Genomic DNA, 12,741 nt, shown 5'->3' on the forward strand with positions numbered 1-12,741 from the left:
GTCTCAACCAAATGTTATGAAACTTATACACAATGCTTATTACCAAAAAACACAGATCAAGTTTGAATTTTGGTGGCGTCACTTTTACCGTTCTAGAGTCATGCCCCTTTACAAATGAAAAATTTAGTTTCCGTTCTCAAACTTAAGTTTGCCTCAACCAAATGTTATGAAACTTATACACAATTCTTATTACCACAAAACTGTAAACTAATTGAAGTTTGAATAAAAACCTATTTATTTCAGACTAAAGATAATACCCAGCAACCCAATGTTTACCATAAGGCCCTGTTACAATGGAGTTTCCAAAAAGGATTAGAGGGCTTCAGATATGATTTGGCACATGGACAACAGCAGACCCCAGTACATCCTACAGCCTTGATAAACAAGTAAACCACTGTTTTGGTCCCATCTAAGCTGACTTATAACTTATTTCAGAATGAATGTTTATTATAGGGATACACTTTATTCTCACTTCGCTCTAATTATACTAATTGAAGTCCATGTTCAGTACCAAGACTAGGATTGATGGAGGTGACTAGAAAGGAATACTTAATGAATATTTGTTTAGTAACTTGTTCTGCTGGTAATTTTTTTAGCTGTGTTATAAGATAGTCAAGTTTTTAAGTTTCAAGAAAAAGCATCTCTTTCTGCATTATAAGTTATCAGTTCCCTGATAGAATATTTAAATGTATACAATTTTGGGAATATTTAAGTCAACTCTCTTTTTGTGATTAACATTTGATTATTTCAGTTCTACATATAAAAATTTCGAAAAATTTCTCATCATAGTAGATATTTTCTTACGACTGATTAGTTCTATTTGAATTGTTTCTTATTTCAAATTCTGGTTGTTTCTAAAAACAAAATTGCTTAGATAAATCATTAGATCAGGTTTAATTTCAAAGAATTGACCAGTTGCAAGAAGATATGGAGTAGGTGCAGCATTTTTAATAAAGTTCCAGAATTACTGGTACATAGTTCAGTTCCTATGATATATATTAAAGTGACATAATTGTGAACAGCATTCTCATATACTTTTATACTTTTGTAGGATCCTAGCCCATCCAATAAAAGTAGGTCCAAGTAGTGTGGTGAACCCCATTATCAGGAAGAAACACAAGGACATGAAATTGAACACTACATTAAATAGTGTGTTATCTGTGCGACTACGAGAGGGCTACACAATTAAAGATGTCTCAATAACTAAAGGTATTGCTTTTTTAGCTCATCTGGTCCAAAGGGCCAAGTGAGCTTTTCTCATCACTTGGCGTCTGTTGTCCGTCGTCCATCGTCGTTAACTTTTACAAAAATCTTCTCCTCTGAAACTACTGAGACAAATTTTACCAAACTTGGCCACAATCATCATTAGGGTATCTTGTTTAAAAAATGTGTCCGATGAGCCTGCCTGCCAACCAACATAGCTGACATGGCTAAAAATAGAACATAGGGGTAAAATGCAGTTTTTGGCTTTTATCTCTGAAACTAAAGCATTTAGAGCAAATCTGACTGGGGTAAAAATGTTCATCAGGTTAAGATCTATCTGCACTGAAATTTTCAGATGAATCAGACAACCTGTTGTTGTGTTGCTGCCCCTGAATTGGTAATTTTAAGGAAAATTGCAGTTTTTGGTTATTATCTTGAATATTATTATAGATAGAGATAAACTGTAAACAGCAATAATGTTCAGCAAAGTAAGATCTACAAATAAGTTGTCAAAATTGTCAATTGACCCCTTAAGGAGTTATTGCCCTTTAAAGTCAATTTTAACAATTTTTCGTAAATATTTGTAATCTTTTACAAAAATCTTCTCCTCTGAAACTACTGAGACAAATTTTACCAAACTTGACCACAATCATCATTAGGGTATCTAGTTTTAAAAATGTGTCCAATGACCCCGCCTTCCAACCAACATGGCCAACATGGCTCAAAATAGAACATAGGGGTAAAATACAGTTTTTGGCTTATATCTCTGAAACTAAAGCATTTATAGCAAATCTGACATGGGGTAAAAACTTCATCAGGTTTAGATCTATCTGCCCATTAAATTTTCTGACAAATCAGACAATCCGTTGTTGGGTTGCTGCCTTAATTGGTAATTTTAAGGAAATTTTGCAGTTTTTGGTTATTTTGAATATTATTTTAGATAGGGAGAAACTGTAAACAGCAATAATGTTCAGCAAAGTAAGATCTACAAATAAGTCAACATGACCAAAATCGTCAATCGACATCTTATTGGGGTTATTGTCCTTTAAAGTCATTTTCTGCAATTTTTTGGTAATTTTTGTAAACTTTTTTCAAAAACCTTCTGCTTTTAATTTAATTATTGGGCCAAATTAAACCAAACTTGGCCTTGTTCATTATTAGGCTATCTTATACTATTTATTATGATTTTAACCTTATTAAACATGAATTCCAAAACCACAGTAGATACAGGTGAGCGACACAGGCTCTTGAGAGCCTCTAGTTAAATGACAGATGTACTATTTTGTGGTAATATATGTAGGACTTTGTAATTGAAACAATTCAAGGATTTCAGGGCAAGCACAACCACAATATTAGGATTTCTTGAGAGGAAAAGATTGTCATTCTATTACATCCTAAAACTGGAATAGGTTTTTTGTTAGTGGATTTAAATATGAATAAGACATGTGGGGTATATGTTAATGACAGGGCAATCTAACAACCCTAAACAACCAAAGGTATCTGCTGTTTTTATTTGTAAAATGTCTGTAGTTGAAACATTTTGATGAATAGTTTGAAGGTCATATGCAACATTTTTCAAAGCTTATTTATCTTTTTATTATGCCCCTGCCGTATTGGAGGGAGCATTAAGTTTTACCCTTGTCCGTCTGTATGTCCCAAAATTTGTTTCCGTTCTCTAACTTTAGTTTGCCTCAACCAAATGTTATGAAACTTATACACAATGCTTATTACAACAAAACACAGATCAAGTTTGAATTTGGTTGTCATCACTTATGCCTTTCAAGAGTTGTTCCCCTTTACAATAGGAAAAATTGCTGAATTTTTCGTTTCCGTTCTCTAACTTAAGTTTGCATCAACCAAATGTTATGAATCTTATATACAATGCTTATTACAACAAAACACAGATCAAGTTTGAATTTGGTTGTCATCACTTATGCCTTTCAAGAGTTGTTCCCCTTTACAATAGGAAAAATTGCTGAATTTTTCGTTTCCGTTCTCCAACTTAAGTTTGCATCAACCAAATGTTATGAATCTTATACACAATGCTTATTACTACAAAACACAGATCAAGTTTGAATTTGGGTGGCATCACTTATGCCTTTCAAGAGTTGTTCCCCTTTACAATAGGAAAAATTGCTGAATTTTTCGTTTCAGTTCTCTAACTTAAGTTTGCATCAACCAAATGTTATGAATCTTATACACAATGCTTATTACTATAAAACACAGATCAAATTTGAATTTGGGTGGCATCACTTATATGCCTTTCAAGAGTTGTTCCCCTTTACAATAGGAAAAATTGCTGAATTTTTCGTTTCCGTTCTCTAACTTAAGTTTGCATCAACCAAATGTTATGAATCTTATACACAATGCTTATTACTACAAAACACAGATCAAGTTTGAATTTGGGTGGCGTCACTTTTACAGTTCTTGAGTTATGTTCCTTTATAACGTTATATGCAGGGGCATCATCTGTGTCCCATGAACATATTCCCCATTTATGTTACATAACTTTGTCTTTGTAGGAGGTACACAGATTGAAGTGAGATTAGTGTTACCATGGAGAGAGTATGCTAAAATAGAATATTATGCAACAGCCTCATGGCCATTAGATCCTTCAAAGTTAGTAAGGCTATGTATGGTTCAAATAGTTCATAGTAAAAGAGAAGGCAATGTTACATTACTCTTTATATTAATTATACCTTTGGATCAAAGATGCATTTCAAATGATATATTTAATGGAGAACAATAATTTAATGGAATATAAAAGATATTCTAATATGATGTTCTTCAAACACTTTAGTACACACCAGTGGTAAAGTATATATATATATATATATGTTGTATGTCAGCTGATCGGCAACGTCGCAATTTGTTTGGGTTCTTCACATCATACTCTCACGTCGTATGCTTTTTGTCGAGCCTTTGACTTTTGTCAAAAAAGCGAGACATAGCGATCCTACATTCCGTCGTCGTCGTTGTTGTCGGCGGCATCCACAAATATTCACTCTGTGGTTAAAGTTTTTGAAATTTTAATAACTTTCTTAAACTATCCTGGATTTCTACCAAACTTGGACAGAAGCTTGTTTATGATCATAAGATAATATTCAAAAGTAAATTTTGAAAAAAAAAATCCATTTTTTCCGTATTTTACTTATAAATGGACTTAGTTTTTCTGCCAGTTAACATTACATTCACTCAGTGGTTAAAGTTTTTAAAATTTTAACAACTTTCTTAAACTTATCCTGGATTTGTACCAAACTTGGACAGAAGCTTGTTTATGATTAAAAGCTAGTATCTAGAAGGAAATTTTGTTAAAATTTTGTTTGATTTTTTCCGTATTTTACTTATAAATGGACTTTGTTTTTCTTCCAGTTAACATTACATACAGTCTGCAGTTTAAGTTTTTAAAACATTTATTAGATTCATAAACTATCCTGGATTTTTACCAAACTTGGACAGAAGCTACTTACAGTCAAAAGATAGTATAGAGAGGAATATTTTTATTTATTTTTTTCCTCATTTTTGTTGAGCCTGCGATTAACAGCAAAAGTAGGCGAGACACTGGGTTCCGCAGAACCCTTACGAATTTTTATGAGTGAGTTACCCGAAGTCAATCAGGGTAAATGACATCATTAAACAATGACGTTAGAGTATAAGCATTCTATGGGAAAATGCACAAATGTGAAACTGAAAGTCATCAAAACAAGGAAACTTAAACAAACAATGATAAGTATTTGTTGAATGCCAATTTTCTTAAATAAAAGTAAGTTAATCATTCCAATTTTCTTAAATAAAAGTAAGTTAATCATTCCAATTTTCTTAAATAAAAGTAAGTTAATCATTCCAATTTTCTTAAATAAAAATAAGTTAATCATTAAACCTTGTCCAAACCTGTCTAAGTATGTTATTGTAAATCATTTAAGCATGTCACTAATTTAGTTTCTTTGTCTTTTACGTCAATATTAATAGTGTGCTTACTTACAAGACCATCCAAAATTTGCCCTCACCTTGAGCACTTCAATCCAAATTGATGGCTTTATTTATCATATTAGAATAGAAATAATTCAAAGGGGCTTGCATTTATACTGATTTTACCACTGGTTTGCTCTTTATGCCAATATTTTACCCCTTGCTATGGCTGATGGTAAAATATTTGGCATAAAAGGCCAACCCATGGTAAAATCGGTATAAATTCAAGCCCATATGAATTATTTTTGAATTTTTTTTACTTTTTGAAAGGAATGTAAGTTGTTTCATTTTTTTTTCCATAAAATTAATGTGAATAAGTGGTCATCTTTTATCTTTTTTAAATAGACTCAACAGAATCTCTGATTATATACAATGCTTTTCAACCAGAGTATATTCAACGGTGTAAATACTGCACAACATTATAAAAGACTTTAGTGTAAGACAACTTCCCACAACGTAATACATTATACAGTGCTTACCTGTATAAGAAGTTATATTTTGTTTTTAACATAAAAGAGGTTATCCATTGATTGTAATAACTTGGCGATATCTTGTTTCAGGAGACAAACTCAGGTAGAGATAATGATAGAAGGGAGTTACGATTTCCTACATGATATCACTTGTTCTACGCGAAGAGGAGTATTGAGAACTACAAATGTTAAAAACTTCTGGATGGCATTGCAAAGGTGAGTCTTGTGTATGGTGATTACCACACAGTATATTTAGAGTGCTGTGGAGTTATACCCAATCAATACCAGCAAATCAGAATACAATAAAAAAAGAATTTGAAAATTGACAATATACTTAAGTTTATAGTACCAATGTTTTAACAAGTAGTCTTTTGTATATTTAAGCCCAATCGTAGGCAAAAAGGGGGAATTAAGTGTTACCCGTGACCATCCATCCTTCCATCTTTCTGTCCTTTCGTCTTTATGTCCATTCCATTTTCATTTCAACAGTCTCATTTAAGTTTTTCTCATCCAATTTTATGAGACTCATACACAATGCTAAGAACCAATCATCGCGGACAGAGTTCGATATTGGACAGTGAGTTACTTACAATTCTAGAGTTATGTCCCTTTTTAACTAGGAAAAATCAAAGCTTGAGTAGGGGCATTGGCGTCCTACGACACAATCTTCTTTTATTTATATATATATTCCTTTCAATTTTTGAAATTATAACTAATCATTCTATAATAATGAAAAGATAGAGGAGATTTTTGGAGGATGAAAGTATGATTTGATAAAAGCCTCTGACAGATTTTAAAAAAAAAGATAGAAAAAAGAAAAACACACAAACAATATTTAAGAAACACAAAATAGATTTGATTTTGAAGATTTTGATGTCATTTGACATAATTATATTAATAGTTCTACAACACTTCAGTTAAAAATTTTAGTTAAAAGGCACTAATCCAATGTTAAAGTTTACTTTACAACTTGATGTTAAACTTGGAACATATGATTTATTTTATAAAGAGTAGGGAATGCCAAAACACATAATTAGGCGCACCGTGTGATAATTCATAGCCTGACTGGTTTCTGAGCTTCATGGACCTTCTTCAAAGACAGGAAAATGAATTAAGTGTGCCACTTTTAATACATCATTCTGCCCCTGAAGAAGGTCCCTGAAGGAACCAGAGGATGTTAACTATGTGTTTTGGCATTAACTACCCGGAACTCTTTGTCATATTTTTTCCCACTGATACACATAATTGTTGTGCCTTCAACTAATGAAAGCTCCATTTGAGCTATTGTGTTTAGAGACCTCTTTAGGTCAGTTTTCTTGCTAGTACTCATCTTTTTTTGTTCTCATTCATGGTTTCCATGGTAATGATTTCCAATTGTCAATTACCATTATGTAGAAATGTGATTTACTGATCTTGTTAAAAGAAAGAAACACCTGAATAAGTTAAAATAAATATGAAAAATAGTAGATGTAAAATACACTACATTTCACCTGGTATGTTCCCTTTAAAAATATGTTAATTGTGGAGTAATACCACCATTGATTTTCCCCTATTAGTCTTTGTTAAATTGGTACTTGTTTTATCCTGTACAGTACTACAGAAAAAATTTCACATAACATTTCATTGCATATAAGATAATAATCATCACTGGAAGTCAACCAATCAAATTTTCACCCCTTTTTTTCCTGTTTACAATCTTAAGTAACCATGATACCTGAAGTTTTCGAAATATTTTATAGAAACACCAAATAAAAAAAGTATGGTGCTTTGAAACACCAAAGACATATGTTTATGACTCAGATTTTTTTTTCTGCAATGAAATGCAGGGTTAATTTTGTACAACTGTCAAATTCAAGGGATTTGTTTTTTCAACCCTTTTTCGTAAGAAACCGTATGTGACGTACTATGATTTGGTGGTATTACACCTTTTGGAACATTTTAACCAGCTATAATGATATAATGATGATTGTTATGATATACAATATAGACATGAAAATTTTTTCAGTTTATGTCAAGCTGATCAGCTATTGGTACATCTACAGTCCTTTGGTTCCAGCCCAGTCCATTATAAATTAATCAGCAGTATTGCTAATGGAATTCCAGTTTTTGTTTTGCCTCCAAGTTCTTATAATCCAGAACTCAACAGTCAACACAATACTAAGTATGTTTTTTATATACCTTTTATCATAGTAAACGTAAGTTTTATATCCAGTATGAATGTCTTGGATAATCATATGCACAAAACTAAGCTGGGTGTAGATTATACTAAATCATTATTTCATCTACACAATATTGCTGACTTTTAAATGTTGTGTGTTATTGGGTCTTTTTGATGCTTACCTCACATATCATTTCATTTAAATATATAAGACAAATATCATGAAGTTTACAGAAGCAACATATACAGTATTTGAAAAAACAAATTAATGTGAAACTAAATGTGTGCAGGATATGTGTTATAAATGATCGATTGCCTATATAAAGAGTTAAGTATCATAGAAAGCATTAATTGAAATGATTCTCTTTATTTTTCAGGGATACAGCTTTAAATCAGTTTGCTTCATTCTGGAACCCTGTTGTTAATTTAGATATAAAAATTTGGTATGTTTTATTTAGCCTACCTTCGGTTGGAGCCTTATAGTAATTAGGTTGCCAGTTTGTCTTTCACATATTGTATCTGCTGTGTGTCGTGCTCTCTGTTTTGAATTTGTTGTGGATTTGATTGCCAATATCAGAAGGTGTTAAGCAAGCAATTCAAAGTTGATATCCTAAGCTTGAATGTCTTGTTGACAAACTTAACATTGTAGACTCAGTATGTTCACTCTGTATCTTGAGGTCTATTTTGAGTTCAGTGTTGATACTGTGTATGATTATTTATCATCTTACATGCCATAAATTATAAAGTCAGACCACATAGATGGCATAATTTTTGTCAAGCCTGCCATTTTTGTCGCAGAAAGCTCGACATAGGGATACTTATCCGGCGGCAGCGGTGTTAACTAACTTCTTAAAAGCTTTATATTTTAGAAGGTGAAAGACCTGGATGCTTCATACTTTGTATATAGATGCCTTATGTTACGAAGTTTCGGTCTGTCACATGTCTACTGTCCTTGACCTCATTTTCATGGTTAAGTGACTACTTGAAAAAAAGTTAAGATTTTTTGTAATGTTAATTTCTCTCTTATTATGAGTAATAGGATAACTATGTTTGGTATGTGCGTACCTTGTAAGGTCCTCGTGCCCGTCAGACAGTCTTCACTTGACCTCAACCTCATTTCATGGATCAGTGAACAAGGTTAAGTTTTTGTGGTCAAGTCCATATCTTGGATACTATAAGCAATAGGTCTAGTATATATGGTGTATGGAAGTATTGTAAGGTGTACATGTCCAACTGGCAGTTGTTATCTGACCTTGACCTCATTTTCATGGTTCAGTGTTTATAGTTAAGTTTTTGTGTTTTGGTCTGTTTTTCTTTTACTGTATGCAATAGGTCTACTATATTTGGTGTATTGAATGATTGTAAGGTGTACATGTGCAACTGGCAGGTGTCATATGACTTTGACCTCATTTTCATGGTTCAGTGGTCAAAGTTAAGTTTTTGAGTTTTGGTCTTTTTTTCAAATACTATATGCAATAGGTCAACTATATTTGGTGTATGGAAATATTTTATGATGTACATGTCAGTCTCGCAGGTGTTATCTGACCTTGACCTCATTTTCATGTTTCAGTGTTTAAAGTTAAGTTTTTGTGTTTTGGTCTGTTTTTCTTGTACTGTATGCAATAGGTCTACTATATTTGGTGTATGGAATGATTGTAAGGTGTACATGTCTGCCTGGCATGATTCATCTGACCTTGAACTCATTTCCATTGGTCAGTGTTTAGTTTTCTTGGTTAAGTCTGTTTCTTAAAAACTATGAGCAATAGGTCAACTATATTTAGTGTATTGAATGATTGTAAGGTGTACATGTATTTCTCATTTGGTTTATATGACCTTGACCTCATTTTCTTGGATCATGTTAAGTTTATGTGATAGTTGTAGTAAAGCTTTATATTTAGGACTTTCAACATAATATCAATGATTAGTAAAAAAGGCGAGACATTTCAGCGTGTGCACTCTTGTTAATATTAATATACATTACTGTAATGAGTCCTTATAAGCCATTAGCAGTTAACACTTGCATGAACTCTTAAACAATAGTTTGATAAAGGAATTCCTTTTACATATTTTGTATTAAGAAATATTATTTAATTCCAAATGTGTTTTTATTTTTAATTTTTCAGTGAATAGTTTAATCATGTCATATAGCTGTTGACAGTTTATATACATTGAATAAATTCATTACAGGTAAAAATGCACTTTCCCTTTTTGAATTTACCTTGGAGTTTGTTATTTTTGTTTCTACTTTTTGTTTTTTTTCAAAACAGGCAGAAATGGATGCACAGTCATAGAATAGAGATGGTATTAGAACATGATGTTCCTCTACCTAAATGTCTACAGATCCCTCATACTACAGGCAGATTTAATATTATACAGTGTAGACAGGCATTCGCTACTATTACAACTCTACTCAGAGAGTGGTCTTCATTCATACTGATAGAGGGATTGTCTTATGTTAAATTACTGGGAAAGTTTGTATTGTTTCTGTTAAATATACTGTTTCAAATTATATAAACTATACAAGGCATGAAGCATACCTTGACTAGTTACATGGGAGATAATTTTTATACCAAATTGAAAGGTCAAAATTAATAGAAGCAGGAGAGACACCAATTTTGATAGTTTCTTCTGTAATTAAATAGTTTGTATGGACATAATGCTACAAACTAACAACAGTGAAGACAGTCCGAAACATTGTTCCTATTATTATAAGAAAGATATTTGTCCAATGTATTGTTCAATATTAAATTTTAGAATTGAGTGTGATAGATAATTTTCTTAATTGAGTAATGAAATACAAATTTGCTCTCTGAAAGAAAAATATTGAGTTGAAATTTTCCGTTCGAAAACTTATTATTAAGTTATTATAAAGCAAAAAAAATAAATCTGATGCCAATTGCTTTCCTAAAAGGCTATATTAAAAAGTAGAAATGAACTCCCTCTAGTGTGAAGTAATATATGACAAGGAATAGGAATGCCATAGATGTAAATATAGGAATAATTTGTATTATGACTCCCATTTTCTTAGTTGTTAATAAGTTAACAAAAGATGCAGTGAAAGTCTTTAATTTTAATATTTTACCCAGGGATCCAGAGAAACCAACATCCTTCCTGTTATTGCGATCTATATCAAAACCACCTTGTATTGTACTGAGATGTGCTTTTCTGGCTGGAACTTCAGGGCGCAATAGATACAAAACACTTGGTGAACTGAAAGAGAAACTCAGAAATCTAAAGTTCCCTCACAGAGCCCCACAGAAAGTGGACAGCAAGAAACATCGTGCTGGACAAAGTGATGCAAAGCCAGCAGTGATAGAACATCGACCACCATTACAGTTAGAGAGATCAGAAAAGAATTGTTGTATTTTACTGACAAAACCTGTAGAACAAATCCTTATCAGGTAATTGTTTTCTCAAAATCTGTATTTATTTATACTATATTTATTTAAGCCTGTCAACAAAATCTTAATCTTGCACTTTTAAATTAGAATTAAACTTGCTTGTATTTTTAGCTCACCTGGCCCAAAAGGCAATTTTTATCATTATACTTGTCACTCTTATAATTAATTTTGAGGTCAATATTTTGAAGGTTAAGGTTACAGATACAGTCGATTCCGGTTATTTGCATAGCCTATTTGTCAGACAAAATTATGCACTTAAGCGGAGTATGCTTATATCCGAAAGGCCAAATTACGGAGTCAAATAACATTGATAGTACAGATCAGTAAAGAAAATTCCTGAAGAAAGATGAACGTCCATAATCCACTTACAACATATTGAATATTGATTTATTCTAATAAAAGTTATATGTCTAGTGTCATACATGTTATTGTATTTTGTATTCTTTCAATAAAGTTTATAAACACATTTTGTTTTAGTTTATCTGCGTACCGACGTTTTCTTTACCTGGGATACGAAAATAGAACAAATTGTTCTAAAAATAGATTTGTTTCTATGACCCGTATGTACAATGTACATTGTTTCGCTTTGGTTAAAATAAACTGTTTAATAATACTTCACAGTTTATAATCATTTTTGAACAATAAATGTGTAATGAACTGCCTTTGATATGCGGTATTTATCGCCTACACAGTGATGTAACACTGTTTTTTTAACCTCGTTAGTTTCGTATATATGCAAAGCAGTAAACAGGTAATGGGGCCCTGTACGGGTTATTTGCTGGACACGAGTGTTGAAAGTGAGAAAATATAATATTTAGAAGTAAATGTTCTTTTAAAAAAATATCAAAAATAAATGATTGATGTAAAAAATTCTTCAACCATAGAGAAATGCCCTGTAATATTTAACATAAATGCAGAACACCCCAAGCCGAATTACGAGAGTACACATTGGATAATGATCAATAATTAGCAGGCATTATTGTTTTTAAAATTCACCCCAAATGTAATCTATGGTTAATGTTTGAAATACAATCAATAATTAACACCTTTTGAGATAGAATTGTAGTGTTTTTACAACAATTACCTGTTTGACATTTTTATGACCTAGAGGCTTAAAATAGAACATGGGAAACTTTACCTGTGTACACATCGAGGCTTATTTTATAACCAAATTCCATCATATAAACACGAAAGAAACTGTTTTAAAACTTTATTATAATAACACAAAAGTAAATGTGAAATAATAAAGAAAATAATGATGCATTCAAGAAAAATATACTCACCAAATTGCCGTTTCCGTTCAAAAATCTCGTCAGTTTTAACTAAACATATCTAGCTGGCGATTATTTTGTATGCAATTAACCGAAAGGCCACTTGCAGAGCTATGCATATAACCGGACAATTTAACATTAGATGAATGGGAAATGGTTTTGTGCAGGAGAAAATTATGCAATTAACCGAATTATGCTATTAAGCGGTATGCAATTAAGTGGAGTCGACTGTACTATGAAATAACTCAAATTGGTGCAGAAAGGGGGAC

At 31.9% G+C, this 12,741-nt stretch overlaps 1 protein-coding gene across 3 annotated transcripts in view; it reads left to right on the forward strand.

Annotated features, from left to right (window-relative positions):
- LOC127734571 (KICSTOR complex protein SZT2-like) overlaps positions 1 to 12,741 on the forward strand; it is a 141,550-nt gene that overhangs the window by 26,274 nt on the left and 102,535 nt on the right. For all 3 annotated transcript variants that reach the window (XM_052244515.1, XM_052244523.1, XM_052244532.1), the window contains exons 9-16: positions 244 to 386; positions 1,052 to 1,209; positions 3,726 to 3,822; positions 5,733 to 5,858; positions 7,648 to 7,803; positions 8,178 to 8,243; positions 10,068 to 10,271; positions 10,887 to 11,201. In XM_052244515.1, the coding sequence (XP_052100475.1) occupies positions 244 to 386; positions 1,052 to 1,209; positions 3,726 to 3,822; positions 5,733 to 5,858; positions 7,648 to 7,803; positions 8,178 to 8,243; positions 10,068 to 10,271; positions 10,887 to 11,201 (1,265 nt within the window). The remainder of the gene's footprint in view (positions 1 to 243; positions 387 to 1,051; positions 1,210 to 3,725; positions 3,823 to 5,732; positions 5,859 to 7,647; positions 7,804 to 8,177; positions 8,244 to 10,067; positions 10,272 to 10,886; positions 11,202 to 12,741) is intronic.

This window comes from Mytilus californianus, unplaced genomic scaffold, assembly GCF_021869535.1.
Source record: "Mytilus californianus isolate M0D057914Y unplaced genomic scaffold, xbMytCali1.0.p SCAF_1, whole genome shotgun sequence".
Taxonomy (NCBI): Eukaryota; Metazoa; Mollusca; class Bivalvia; order Mytilida; family Mytilidae; genus Mytilus; species Mytilus californianus.